Consider the following 12,533-nt stretch of genomic DNA (forward strand, 5'->3'; position numbering starts at 1 on the left):
AGTTCAAGACCAAGAATGTCTATAAATCCGTATATTGTTATGGATTCTGATAGAGTTGATAAATTAATGGTGGCGTTTATCCAAGACAAAGCTCCAACCATGGCTATCCACGCCAAGGAGAGGAGCAAAGTTCAACGGCTTTACGACGCCTGCAGCACCATATTCTCCTCTGAGAAGAAAAGGTCTCCCAACCTCAAGCAGATCAGATGGCTGCAAGGAATCCTTGGTGACAAAATTTTTCCTCTCAAGCATGTCAAACTCCCTTTATGTGCTTACATTGATGTTCTTAAATCTCTGGGTTTTTTTTCCTGCTGTTTTGATTCATGGATTCTAGACAACATCGAACCGGTCGATGTCGGAATTGATGGATCCAGCGATGGAAGATCGGGGGTGGATGAGTCGAGCACAGTGAATCGAGATGGGCTTATCTTAGGACAATCCTTGACGCAGATTACGTATGTGCACATCCATGAATGCGATGATTTCTCGGTACGTTAGCTCTTCGATCCATCTTCTAATGCTCGTATTTGTTTGAAGCTGAATGTTGCAAGATCTTGAGTCTTTTTATGAAGTTTTGAATATAAGGATCGGGGATTGGATCCTCTACGATGCACATTTTGTATCATAGAGAGTTTTGCATGGCCGCTACGTCATCAGATCACGGACATGGATGGCTATCAAACAAGGCACGGCCATGTCTGGCTCTCTGTGATGCAAAACATGCACTGAATCCCGACTCCTAGTTTGCTTGCCAACACAACATGTATAGATTTGTCATAGTTTGAATTAGGAAGTTGATCTTCATGAAATCTTCTAGATCTATGATCTATCACGTTTGTGATATTGGATTCCATGTATTGGTTTGTTAAGACACATAAATATTTTCTTTAGTTTGACGTCGGATTAATTGAATCATTGACAACAATAGATTTGGCATCACAATTCACAGATGGGAGTGTTCTGCTTCCCAGCTGGAGCGAAACTACCTCTGCATGATCACCCAGAGATGGTGGTCCTTAGCAAACTATTGTATGGTTCAGCCTCGGTGAAGTCCTATGACTGGTTTGTCACCCCAAGTTCAAGACGAGAGAAGGGTAAGCAACCTTTGAGCTAAGCCCTTTATCTAGCATGCTAGTTATTTTAGAACTCTCTTGCAGTAGCACTGGTCATTGGTCAAGGAATATCCATGCTCACCAAAGAAAAAATCAAGGAATACCCATATCTGATTTCACATAAAATCGCACCTGTGGTATATTGTGTTTGGGTGAACTGATCAAATTCAATCTTGATTTGGTCCAAGATATTATAGTTACAATGATATCCTATTAAAGCTATGCCTAATCTCTTGGGAATATTTCTCCATTCAAGTACTTGTATGTATGTCTTCCCTTTAGTATTCCAGGATTTGTTCATGAATTAGACAAATGATAATGTATATATGATTAGTTGAATTAAATTAAAATAAATCCTTTGATGTATCGAATAAAAGATCGAACAACAACCTACCATGCCAAAGTTTGTTCGCTTGATAAGCACAAGTTTGAGAATTTGAGGCGCATCCATAATCAGGTGAATCATCAAGGTCAGGATATTTTCCTCTAGATTTTATCATGTAGTAATCTATTTCTCGCAGAGTCACCACATGAACTCAAATAGCCATTAGTTGATAGACTATGAGAAATACCAATCATATCATCGTTGTTTTAGTCATGCGTGCCTGCTTAACAAATTAAATGTATGGATAATATTTTTAGTATATGGGTCCTCATAATTTAAAATAAAGCAAGGCATTTATCAATGAACTCAAAGTAAATTAGAGAATAGTTTGCGGAATTCCTTTATAATTAAATTTTATACCATCATGATATTGGTTGATAATTCTTGCTTTAGTAATGATACAAATTTTTCATATTTTACTTGTTATTTTCTTACAAAAAAGAAAACATTATATGACTTTATAAAGGAAGCCGACGATGGTTCTGTAACCCCCCTACAAAAAGTTTATTATGGTTAAGTCCCAACAATTTTGGTGTCCGCAAAAATCGATATTTTGTTAATATTTAAAGTATAAGGCATTCGTCCATGATTTAACACACCTTGACGGATACCCTTTTTATATATTTATCAATAGAAATACTTAATATGTTGAAGCTTTAGAGATTGTTTTGTCGGATGCCACCTAATGTGGCAAGTTGACAGGGAATTTCTTAATTTATTTCCTTTTTGTGATGAAGACACGACTCTGGGCTGCGGGCCCCATCAGCAAGAAGGTGGCTGTGGTTTTTATTGGTAGGACAATCATGCCATGTTAAGTTTTCAAAATATCAGATGAAAGGATGCAAGAAATTATCCATAAACATTTGTTTAATACATCATGTCTAAATGCATGGACCGAGATAAACAGTTTCATGATACCAACGACCATCTGTCCCAATATATTTTATAATGATCGGTTCAGACGCATGTTTAGTCCTGCATTAGTTGTTGATCAGAAAAATATTATATTTTTATATAAGATCAAAAAATTTTAAAAATATTTTGTAACTTTTCGTGTCGTGTCTTCTAGTGTAAGCACGACAGATTCTACACCAACTTTTCCTATGATGTGTGAGCTCCTTGTAGGCTATACCTGAATCTAATACTTTGTGTTATAGTTGTAGAACACTGTGTTTCCATTTAAACCTATATATGAGGGGGGGAAAAAATCTCTTTTGCTGTTAGTTAGGGAAGAGAATGAGAAGATGAACCACAAGAAATTCTAGTATCCAATCTTAAAAGAAGTCTCGCACTAGGCTTCCACGAGTGTATATCCTGTCCCACTACTTGTTCTCACTTTCTCGGATTGTAGACGTATCTGATGTCATTCTTGAACTAAAGAGAACTAAGGCTTTGCCACTTATTGGTTTTGAATTTTCTAGCCTCTTTGATATGTTTCATATAGTATGTCAAAGTTGTTTGCTTTTTATAAGATTCCAGTTCATCTACATATTATTAAAGACACTTCCAAGACGGTCAGCTTAATAAACTTAAGCAAGAGAAAGAGTTGGTTATAGTTTAATTGGGTCAATGTTGCAGGTGGGCTAGCAAAAGTTGTAGCAAATGACCAGGTCCTACAAGCACCATGCAAGGCATCAGTGTTGTTCCCAAGAAGTGGTGGAAACATCCACTCCTTTACTGCCCTGACTCCTTGTGCTATCTTGGATGTTTTAGCACCACCTTATGCTGATGAGCAGGGAAGGCCATCCACCTACTACTCTGAGACACCCATCCCTTCTCTTCCTGGTGAGTCTTCCAATCTCTTGGACTGCTACCAAGTGAATCTGCAACAAAAGATGAATACTCTTATGGAGACTGACATACTTATCATGAAATTTAGGATATTCCCTACTTGAAAAAAGAGATTTGCCTGAAGATTTGGTCGTCGTTGGAGCTCCATACCTCGGTCCTGAACTCATTGTGGATGCAGACTTTTAGTGTCTTGACTAACTCTCTGTGTCATCTAGTTTGTACATGTATTTTTTTTCTCTCTCTTTGAGGAGTATAAATACAGAAAAGTTCAGAACTTATCATCGAAAAAAAAAAGAAGAAAAGTTCAGAACTTCAATATCTGAGTGTAGTTCCCTCCACTGTTTGGAGTTAAACTTTATCATGTTCGGCAGAATGATAGATGCATATAAACTTCTTTCAGCGGGCTGGCATTACATTTTAGAAAATGGTTGTTAAGGTTATGCAGAAAGAATATGTTTTTAGCCTCAGAATAGAGGATTCAGTTAAATTTCACAGTTCTCAAGTGCCTATATCTACAACATACACTTATATATAGAATTTAATAGCATTTATACCTTGTGTTGAGTAATGTACATTGAATGTCTTGTAGAATATGTCAAATAGAAGAGAGAAAATTGTTGTTTGGTAATTTGGTGCATATAAACTAGCATAGTACTTGGAATAGATTTGTTGTGTATGTGACAGTGTCCTTGGGAGGATAACATCAGGTAACAGAAGATAAATCACATTCCTGTTTCATTGCCTAATGGAGTTGTCCTTACAAAGATCTGATTTATTTTTCTACAAACTAGTATATAACCCTAATGGTTGCAGCACCCTCCATTTTGAAGTAGGAAGGAGTTTCTGTTTGCAACTTTAAGGTCTAGCTTGGAAATAATGGGTGTCATATGACATTTATCTAATCTCATTATTAGAATAAATATCAAAAATAGCAATTCAAAACATCTCTAAGACATTTTTAGTAAAGGAGTTTTTGCATATTCTAAAAAGGAACATCAAAAGCGAAAGTCTGTTAATTTAGATGAACACAAAAAATCTTATTGCAAAGGTTCCAATTCAAAACATTTCATTAAGCAACAATGTCACAGATACTTATTAAGTACTTCTTCCCTTCAAATGGATCAAAAAAGCTAAAGATGCCATTATCTTACCCATTATCTAGACTCATCTTCCATTTAGGATTGATGATGTGCATCATATAAATTAAAAAATGGTTATCAATTGGCAAGAACACCTAATCAAATATATTTCATGGATTGGATATTAGACATCTTTTGGTCAGTTGGTTGCATGATGCGAACATAATCATTTCAATGATATCCATTTTACTTGAAAAGATGGTGGAAAATATCTACTTCCAAATATTTTAATCACTTAGAGTAATGATATGGGTAAGCCAAAAATATCAGACTACAAGAAAATCATGTCCAATATGTAACTCTCCTGCTCCTCTCACATCGATTAAATTATCTTTTTCATGCAATTTTTTTTTATCATTGTGAACATTAAAATATCGAGTGCATCATGCCTAACTGGATCATGACCATTCACTGCCATCCAACTAAGAAAAATGTGAAAGGTTCTTTCGAAATCGTTGCTTGGATCACTGGTTTTATGTGATAATCAACAATTGATGAAATAGTATCAGGATCTCAACGGACACAACCTAATCTTTACGTGATGTGCTTATCACCAACTTCCATGTATGACGAGCAATGACCACCTTTGGGCCGAGACATAACTTGACAACAAAGCCCTAATGTGCTGGCCCAAGATTGGGTGGGCCACATTTTGGGCCTCACTTGACTAGTCCGAGACCCAGACGGTGGACCTAAGGGGGACGAATAATTATGTGGCATTATAGGGCGGCGTTGGCATCAGCATTGAAGGGGAAATTATTGCTTGGGAGGGCATTACCTTCGCGAGACACGTTCTGGGTGCTGATCCTCTCTTTCTCGAGGGCGACTCGGCTTCGGTGGTCGAGTAAATATAGGGTCGGAGAGGCGGAGCAGAGAATTGGCCGTTGCTCAAGGACATTTGTAGACTCCTAAGGGAGTGTGACTCCTACTCAGCCACGCTAGTCTATAGGAAGGCAAATGGCGCGGCTGACTGGGTTGCGTCTTTTGCTGCCCACCACTCTTGAGGATTTGTATGAGGGAACCAAGGGCCCCTGCCGGAGTCTTTTAGTGAGCTACTGTTTTTTGACTTTGTTGGTCGTATTTACACCCATTCGGTGTAAGCTACCGTTGTACCCAAAAAAAAAAGAGAAATTATTATTTGAACCTAGTCCATTGTGGACTTAAGATGAATATCCATTTTCTCTCCTCTCTTTTTTTTTTATGTGTAATAGCAATATGTACTAGAATGAATTCACGCAAGGTCCACGATGTACATGATCCACCTAATTTCTTGTATTGAAGAGGCGGGACAATGGTGGTGGTGTTCAGGTGGTGGAGCTGCTATGTTGATGTTCATGGAGTGGGGCATTGGTGATAATATTGAGTGCGCCATGGTGGTCGTATTAAGGGTCGATCTTATTTGGGGTAGAAGGGTGGGGCAATGATGCCGATACCCAATGTTGCTTCAAAGATCGATTGATTCAGTTCCAGTTCTAAATTCTCCAACTTTAAACCAACCAACACTTATGCATCCCTAGTTCAACAAGTGAAGCAGCAAAGAGAGAGGTAAAAGAGAAGAAGGAACTCTCTTATGGAAGATAAATGGATTGGAGATTTGGAAAAAAAAAGAAGAAATTTCAAATATCCTTACCCATTGTTGTCCAAAAGTCTGACAGTAATTAGATTGTAAAAATCTTTTGTCCAAGAATTACATGGAGTTCGGATTTTATTTCTTTCACTTGTGCTACAACTGAATAAGGGTGGCAAAGCTTAACTCGTTTAATCCATTTAACTTGATTCAATCCATTATAGATGATATTAGCTTAGCTGAACAATAAAATAATTAGACTCGGGATTATATTTTTGACGTGCTTAATAAAAAAATCGGGCTTGAGTTGATAAATTTTTGACCTATTCATTCAATCTGATCTAAATCTAATCCTACCCAATCTAATTATCACAACGTGCAAATGAATGTACTAATATGTTTGGAAAATTTACTATCAGTTATGACTAAGTGATTTTCCTCTCAAACATATTTTCCAGAAGATCATTCGAATTGTACAATTTTCATGGACTTATACTTGAATGATAAATTTAAAAGTTGTTTTTTAAAAAAATAGGAAACCGGAGTCCGTGGCAGGCTGGCAGCTTCATCCCATTCAAGTTCATGTCGCGTCTCGAATTCCGGTTCATCCGTAAATGTCACATCCAAGACTCCAGAACATCCAACCATTCCTTCACATCAGGTGCTCGCACGTGCTGGTCTTTGGTTTGGTAAGGGCCAAATCGAAAACCCCAGCCTCTCGGAGAAAAACCCTAGCCGCGCCTTCTTCCCTCTCGTCTTCTCTCTCGGCCCCGCGCTCTCTTCTGATCGCATTCGGACGAGGGAGGTGTGATCCAAGATGAAGGTGGTTCCTCTAACCCTAACCATCAAACTTTATTCCTGCAGCTAAGATTTTTTTTATCGTTTTCTTGGTGTTTTTTCCATACTACTCGGAGAATTTCTACGCCATTTGGTGTTCTCTGATCTATTTATTGTTAATTTTTCCGCTAAAATGCAGTTTAATATCGCGAATCCTACTACTGGGTGCCAGAAGAAACTTGAGATCGATGATGACCAGAAACTGTGAGCATCCGTTTCAAATAATAATGCTCGATTTGTCTATCTGTGCTTTTAGTAGATCCATATACATTAACATGGTTGTTTATGATTTTTTCCCCTATCATCTCCTCTGTTTATATTCCCCGTTATTCTATGTTGTTGTAATTAAAATTTCTCGATTTTAGTGGCTGATTGCTAGTAATTTGTGCTAAGGATTTGATGTAAAGTTGGGCATGAACTCGTAAGACTGGAAGGGTAGGATATTAGAATGAAATAGTTGGTGAACAGTTACTGGGTTTCGTTTTTTTTTTTTTTTTTGGAAAGCTAAGCGTGGTGCATTGTTAATTTCTTTCAGATCGAACGGGTGTCAGACTAATGATGTTAATTGTATGGGCATTAGAGAAACGCCTTTAGAAGCTAACTATAAGCTTCTGTCCAAGTGGTCAGATTGTGTGGCTTTGAGTACAGGATAACGTGCCATAGATAAGCCCGAGTTTTAAAAAATTTGTTAATATTGCTATTTGAGTGAGAACACTCGAGAATTTTCCATATCACTTTTCCTCTTTAACTTGTGTATCATGCAACTCTGGAACTTGCGAAAGAGTGAGCTGTTGGGTTCATGGCTCTGCGTGAATCTGATATTAAGATGTTAGGGTGGTCTACATAAATCTTACCTCTCTACCTTTTTAAGATATCTTAAGGAAATGAATAAGGTGAGAAAACCAATCAACACTAATGGTTGTTTGGAGCACTGCAAAATCCAGACCTTACAAGAAAGGATTGAACACAAAATAATGACTGGCCATTATCCTTGCATAAAGCAATCTGCAATATATAGCTGACCTTACATTGCTTAACCTTTTAAGGGTAACCTCCTTCCCCCCTTTTCTCTCCTTCATCTTCTTCCTGTAAAATAGTTCCGAACTAAGGCGTCTTATGGCGATAAGTTTGGCATCATAGTGGCATTATAGTGGCACTATAGTGTTTATGTGCATAATTTATGTTGTTTTGAATTTCATAGGTCATGAGTTCATTCTTACTGAGGTTGTTTGGATTTACAACTTTTTGCTTTCATGGTCTCAATTTTAAAGTTGAGCATCAGTAATCCAGTTTAATATCTCTATAACTGTCAGGTACATGCCCCAAACAAGGCCTTAGGAAAACCTATATGCTTCAGATCTCGCACCATTATCTTGAATTGGAAATTTCAAGAGTCTGTTATTAATTAGATTTTTATTTTAAAAGAAATACTGATGTCATTTGGGAGTGGTGTTAGAGTGTAGCACCCTCATTATGAGGGAAATGGTTCAGTCATGCTATTGAATGCATTTTGGCAAAGTGAAATATTGAAGCCTAGAATTTTGGGGAGGGTTCATTGGAAACCATCAAAGGATCCACTATTGGAATGTCATAAACATGCTAATTCTCTGGATTTGTTATGTGATGGCCCTTCTACCTTGTGTATTTTCTCCCAAAATAAAATGAGGAAGTCACAATTTTTTCCATTTGGAGCAATAAACCTTAATTTGAAGTAAAAGATTCATATTAGAACTCATGCTCTGGTAAGAGAAGGGTTGGTAGCCTAATTTGTCTTCTACTTAAGCTGCAAGATATTTTATTGAAGTTTTTTGCAAAAATGGTCTTATCTGTTTGCTATTAGACTAGTAATCAAATGGAGAAAAATATTATCGCTATGCTTTCATTTTATTTTGGGCTAACTAATTTTGCAGCCCTAAGTGGGCAAACATTTTAAAAATTCGTGAAATCAAGTGATTCTCATAGTAGTTAATGAGTCAGAACTAGAGTGCAGGAAAAATGCAATTAGGAAGTTCGCTTGCAAGATTATAACTTGCTGATGAAAAAGATGCGAGTTATCAATAACATTGTTGAGTGATTGAATAACTCAGATAATTATTATCTTCTGATTGTTTTTCCTGCAGTTCCAGTGCTCCACATATCTTGCAAGAAAGTTACCTGTTTATTATGTTTTTTAAAATTTTTCTGATCAATGATGATTTATTTATATTCTTGCGTAATTGTACAGTCGGGCCTTTTTCGACAAGAGGATTTCTCAGGAAGTTAGTGGAGATGCTCTCGGAGAGGTATGATCCAATTAGATGTCACCTTAACAATGGATTTTCATACTTATTAACTTCCACTTGATTCACATTGTCTGCCCAAGATCACTCTAGTCATAGATACCTGCTATTTTGTACAGGAGTTCAAGGGCTATGTTTTTAAAATCATGGGAGGATGTGACAAACAAGGGTTTCCCATGAAGCAGGGAGTACTAACTCCTGGTCGTGTCCGCCTGTTGCTGCATAGAGGCAAGTTCATTTCAGTTTCTTGGGTCAAGTACCGACATCGCCATGCAGAATAAATAAATAACCATGAATCCCTTATAAAACATCCGAAAAGTTGCTTCATCCTGCATTCACTAATAAGTGACTATTAGGTGGTTCATATGTATCTTTGGAGCCATGTAAACTTCCCCTTTATTTTTCCTATATTTTTTTCAAGTGCAGGTACACCATGCTTCCGTGGATATGGCAGGCGTAATGGTGAACGCAGGAGGAAATCTGTTCGTGGTTGTATTGTCAGTCCTGATCTCTCAGTTTTGAATTTGGTGATTGTTAAGAAAGGTGAGAATGATCTTCCTGGTTTGACGGATATTGAGAAACCAAGAATGAGAGGGCCAAAGAGGGCCTCGAAGATACGGAAGTTATTCAACCTTTCCAAGGAGGATGATGTCCGCAAGTATGTCAACACATACCGCCGAACCTTTACCACGAAATCAGGTGGGTGAACTTTTTCTCTCATTATTGTTATGTTTCCATAGAATGTAGTAGCTTTTTGTAGGTGAATATTTTTATGCCGACTTGTAAATTGATTTTATGTGTGCTCGTAATGGTCTAAAGATTGCAGCTAACTTTGCAAGGGCTTTTGTTGTTTTATTGGTGGATATTTCTAGAAAAGAAGTTATCATAGATTAAGTAATATGGGCAACACTTGAGTGAAAGTCAGTAATTTAACACTTGGGTGAAGACTGTAGAGATATTTATCAGTCAGATGCAGATAAACAATTCAGAGTTCAATGGAGAATGATCATTACTTATTTTGAGTTTTTTGTGAAATTGTATGATTGGTTTTTTGTTATCATTAATAAATTTCTACTTATGAGGTAACTGTTGCATTTTAGTTGGTGTCGTATTGGGACTTCCAGAGATACTCATTACGTTTTGACAAGAGGTCACTTTGGTACCCATAGCAGATTTCCACCAAAGAATGAATCATTTAAGATTTTGTTCTCATTAACATTAATCTAACAATTCAATGTTGTCATTATTATTATAATAAATGAACACAGTCCTATGAAATCCTGATGGTAGAGTACAGCATGTGTTTTTTTGTTTTTGACCATATGATAGGTGTTGCAGCTATACTGATTTATTTTGTTGGGAAATTGTCTAAAAGCCTGCTCCAAAATAACTGGCCCTGGAGAAGTGTCAATGTTTTATGTTTTTGGGTGTGAGCAGTATATGCAACAATTGTCTAGATCAACTCATCATCTTCCTACTTAAAGGAGGATGATCAGAAACAATATAATGCATCAATCATGGCAATTTGACCTAAACTATGCTGCTTTGGATTGCTCGTGCGTTGGACTCTCATGTCTCAACTTATTGCCTTTATGTAGTAGCTTTAACTGCCATCTTAGGATCCTGTTCATTTAGGTCGATTTAGATTCATGTTTATTGCAAATGTCAATTGGAATTTTCATGTTTGTATGCTTAAGTTACTGCATGTATGTGGTAGGTGAATGGCCTGCCATATAGGATTCTATATGTTTAGGTTGATTTATCTTCAAATTTGTTGCAAATACTATTTCCTTTTTCAGCATTTATGGGAAGAAAGAGAAGCCCCTGGACTACTTTGAAGTTGTTTTCATCACAGAATTAGCTTTTATCTCGACAATTGTATTTCCATCATGGGACTTATCATGGGCCCTAGCCGATCTTTTGTCATTGTTAAGCTTCCTTTTTTGAAATGTATAAAAAACAAAAGAAAAGTTTCCTAACCGTGTTCGTATAAATATTGCAGGAAAGAAGTGCAGCAAGGCGCCCAAGATTCAGAGGCTGGTAACTCCCTTGACCCTGCAAAGGAAGCGAGCCAGGATCGCCGAGAAGAAGAAGAGGATTGCGAAGGCCAAGGCTGAAGCTGCCGAATACCAGAAGCTCCTTGCCACCAGGCTCAAGGAGCAACGCGAGCGCAGGAGTGAGAGCTTGGCGAAGAGAAGATCTAAGCTCTCTGCTGCCTCCAAGCCATCGGTTGCAGCCTAAAAAAGATTTATTTTGATTGAAGGAAAACAGTATTTAAATGATTGAGTGTTTCCATCTATTTGAGATGAATTTTGTCTTTCCGCCGGTTATCTTAGACTTTTGGATTTTGCATTGGATTGAAATATGTGCCTTTAATATTGAGTTATGGACTCGAAAAACTATTTTCAGGTATATTGGGTTATTCCAGTTTGTGCTATGATACCTGTCTTCAACACTCTGAGATCATCATCTGAAGAGTTAAAATCAGAAGAGTTGGTGGTTGGATTGTTGCCCCTGTTTGACTGTAATGTTGCTGGTAGAATCCGAGGCCAGCTGACGGCTGTGTTCCGAGATGAGATTTAGGCTGGCTGTGATTCAAGGTAAAATGCTTTGAACTGGTCGGTGATGGTGTTGTGGCTGTTTGTACTTCCAGTGTACAAATTCAATCTGAAACGAAGTTGGGAGAGAGAGTTTCTGAAATGAGAGTAGTTTCTGAAAAAGGTGGCGCTTGGTAAATACCTCGGAGCATCATGTAATATCCAAAGTATTTAACCTCGGAGAAGATTAATGCACTCATCTCCAAGGTTAAATACTTTGGTCTATCGAAAGTTAGATTGACAGATATCATCATGCAATATTGCTGTTTGCCATGAGAGGTGATTAAAAAAAATAAAGGCCTGGTTTGGTAAGATCTCATCTGCACATACTTCGGAATTTACTTCCCAAGCTTCACTAATGTTTCCCGTTTCGAGCACCCTGCGGGGGGCTGATATCAGATGCTTCGGAATTTATTTCAAATCGCTCTTCTAGATGATAATAAGATTTGGCGACTTTCAGCTGGATTGTTGTGCGAATTATTCGTTTGTTTGGGAATGCGCAGAAGAAAACTGAAGCTGAAGAATAACATGGACTCCCCTCAATTTCTTAATTCTGGAATTTTCATAGTTAACTTACCCCTGTACAGGGTAAAAGGGAAGATTTGAAATGAATCCTTACATATATAAAGAGGATGTCAAAATATTTCTAGAAAAGAGTTTTCAGAAAAAGGTGGTTATGCAGTAAACAGCGACTCTCCTTTCCTCAGGTCTCAACTCTTAAGTCTCTAAGGGAGTTTCTGATTTCTTTTCTTAATGCTTCTTATTCTTCTTTCCATGATGGAATTGAAATAGAACATAATAACCTAAAAATACTCTAACTTAAAGA

The 12,533-nt window shown here is 37.4% G+C and overlaps 2 protein-coding genes across 2 annotated transcripts; both read left to right on the plus strand.

The window, feature by feature from the left end:
* LOC103707956 (plant cysteine oxidase 4-like) lies at window positions 1–3,687 on the plus strand. The gene is made up of 5 exons (XM_008792694.4): window positions 1–226; window positions 335–489; window positions 950–1,094; window positions 3,076–3,282; window positions 3,377–3,687. Exons 1-5 carry the CDS (start codon window positions 16–18, stop codon window positions 3,472–3,474), a joined length of 816 nt encoding a protein of 271 aa, XP_008790916.2. The 5' UTR covers window positions 1–15; the 3' UTR covers window positions 3,475–3,687.
* A 2,947-nt stretch (window positions 3,688–6,634) lies between these two features.
* Window positions 6,635–11,547, plus strand: LOC103707954 (40S ribosomal protein S6). Its single transcript, XM_008792691.1, has 6 exons — window positions 6,635–6,817; window positions 6,971–7,035; window positions 9,056–9,113; window positions 9,230–9,338; window positions 9,537–9,809; window positions 11,113–11,547. The coding sequence occupies exons 1-6, from the start codon at window positions 6,812–6,814 to the stop codon at window positions 11,349–11,351; spliced, it is 750 nt and encodes a 249-aa protein (XP_008790913.1). The 5' UTR covers window positions 6,635–6,811; the 3' UTR covers window positions 11,352–11,547.
* Window positions 11,548–12,533: the final 986 nt, after the last annotated feature.

Source organism: Phoenix dactylifera, chromosome 15, assembly GCF_009389715.1.
Source record: "Phoenix dactylifera cultivar Barhee BC4 chromosome 15, palm_55x_up_171113_PBpolish2nd_filt_p, whole genome shotgun sequence".
Lineage (NCBI taxonomy): Eukaryota > Viridiplantae > Streptophyta > Magnoliopsida > Arecales > Arecaceae > Phoenix > Phoenix dactylifera.